The sequence below is a fragment of the Trypanosoma equiperdum genome (assembly GCF_001457755.1).
Source record: "Trypanosoma equiperdum strain OVI genome assembly, contig: ctg_433, whole genome shotgun sequence".
NCBI lineage: Eukaryota > Euglenozoa > Kinetoplastea > Trypanosomatida > Trypanosomatidae > Trypanosoma > Trypanosoma equiperdum.
In genome coordinates, this window is record NW_027124347.1 from 3615 (window position 1) to 5808 (window position 2194).

At 41.9% G+C, this 2194-nt stretch overlaps 1 pseudogene across 1 annotated transcript; it reads left to right on the forward strand.

Annotated features, from left to right (window-relative positions):
* Positions 1 to 295: 295 nt before the first annotated feature.
* On the forward strand, positions 296 to 1879 carry TEOVI_000180900:pseudogene (annotated as a pseudogene). Its single transcript is given in 5 exon segments — positions 296 to 1114; positions 1116 to 1262; positions 1264 to 1635; positions 1638 to 1661; positions 1664 to 1879. Coding segments are annotated over 5 exon segments (1578 nt in total).
* Positions 1880 to 2194: the final 315 nt, after the last annotated feature.

Genomic DNA, 2194 nt, shown 5'->3' on the forward strand with positions numbered 1-2194 from the left:
CGAAGAGTATATTCATTGTATATAGATATATAGATGTAAAACGACTTGGAGTAGAATTAAGAGCTTTTTTATAGGATTTACTCCGTGCCGTTTTAAGGACTCGTTAATGTAAGCCAAGGTGTACTCTACGGTATCCTCTGTTTCATTCAAGGATTAGCATAGTTTTGAAAATTTTCCTTTTTTCCCATTTTACTTTTTTACGACGACAAGAAGAACACTTCAGGCGTACGAGATTGACAAAAAGCTTCTGAGGATAACTCTTATCATAATTTTTACAGTGCAATTCGGCATCACCGCAGATGAAAACACAAAAGAGTACAAGGACATGTGCGGTCTTTATAACCTTCTGGTGCAAGTTGTGCCAGATCCTGAGGTAACAACCGGTGCTGACGGAACAAAAACAATGCTAGACAAACAGCTGGAAAGTATCATGACAACGATTGTCAAGTTGAATTTAACAGTCCTTCAGAAAGCCATGGCAGATGTTCTAGAAGAAAAAGACCAGCCGCCAACGCCACAGACCATCAAGGAAGAAAAAGCAGCCGCTAAAGGCTACTATAAGGATATCGACGACGATATAATGACAATGATGATTAGAAACTACCCACAGACTAAGCCCGGGTCCAAGGAGGACAAAAACTTCATTCAAATGTATAACCTCCCTCTACCAGAAACGCGCAAGAAAGCACTGCAATCATCTTTCTACAAAATGACAAAGGCGGCCATCGAGCTACGAAAATAACTTAAAAACAAAATCAGCCAAATCGCCACCCTCAGGAAAGCAGCTCGGGATGCAACGGCCAGGGCGCTTTACGCAACAGAAAAGACCGGCGCCGAAAGCGCAACGAACTCAAACACCAAGGTTCCTGACGACAAGGCAAGCAAATTTCCATGGCCGCCCAACAAGGACCGCGACACAATGTGTGTGACAGCGGCCACCAACGGGATCAAGGCAGGAAAGAGCTTAGCAACGGACATGGTATGCTCATGCGTACAGCACGCCGCGGCCGAAAACGATTTCTGTGGGGCCGCCTTATCAATCCCTCAAACACAAATAACAGGGGCGACAGAAACGACGATTGCAGAAACAGTGTGGGCAACACTAAAAAAAAAACTGCGAAACGGACGACGCATCGGGCGCCAGCAAATTGTTCCAGATTACCCTACAAAACGCCGTTCAAACCATTTTCGCAAACCTGGGAAAAAATTACGTCAAACAAGCGGCTGCAACGGCAGGCGCCTTAGCCTTCCAAACAAGGTGGGCTTGGGAGGTACGTAATCGGTGCTATGACAGCAAGTGCGTGCACCTCGGAAACACTAAACGCCTTCAACACAGCCGGCAAAGGAGTTTGCATCGGCTATCACAACGTCCTTAAAACAAGCAAACCCATCCCGTGGGTTAAAGAAATAAATATAGCAGTCGGTAAATTAAACGCAGTAAGTGACATATTTTCCCAAGCCACTGCCACGCTAGCGCAAGTAAAAATGATTGAGCAGCAAATGGAGGCGTTTCTTTGGATTGGAGATTTATTAAACCCGATGACAGGGACACTTCCGCAAATACCCACAAACAAGCAACCAACAATAGAGGAACAGAACAAATGCGCCAAACTAAACAACAACAAACCAAATTGTCCACAGATTCTTGCGAATATGGTAATCAAAAAAATGCAAAGCTAAAACATCAGTAGAAGCAGCCCAAGGCACAAAAGAGCAAGCAGATGGTGTAAAATGGTCTGATTGTGACACGAAAGAGGAATGTGAGGCAGTCAACAAGGATGGGAAAAAGCATTGTGGATGGAAAAAGGGAGGAGATAGCGACCCCGACAAGAATACGTAAAAGTGCCGAAATGGTAGTTTTCTCGCTAATAAGAGAGTTTTTGATTGCTGCTTCCTTCATAGGTTTGGCGGCATTTTAGAACTTTAATGTTTTTGCTTAATTTTACAATATTTATAAAAATTTTCTATAATGAGAATTTGCTAATATTTCCTGAACGTTGATTTATTTCAATACTTTAATCGTAAAGTGTAAACATTTAGTGAAATGTGTATGGAAGTGCCCTATGAGTGTAAAATTCTAAGCAATGCAATATGTACTAAGAACAATTTCTAACGTTGTTCATTTTATAGATATTAGTTAAAATAATAATAATAATGTGATGATATTAATAATAGTGGGTTGTGAGTGTGCATA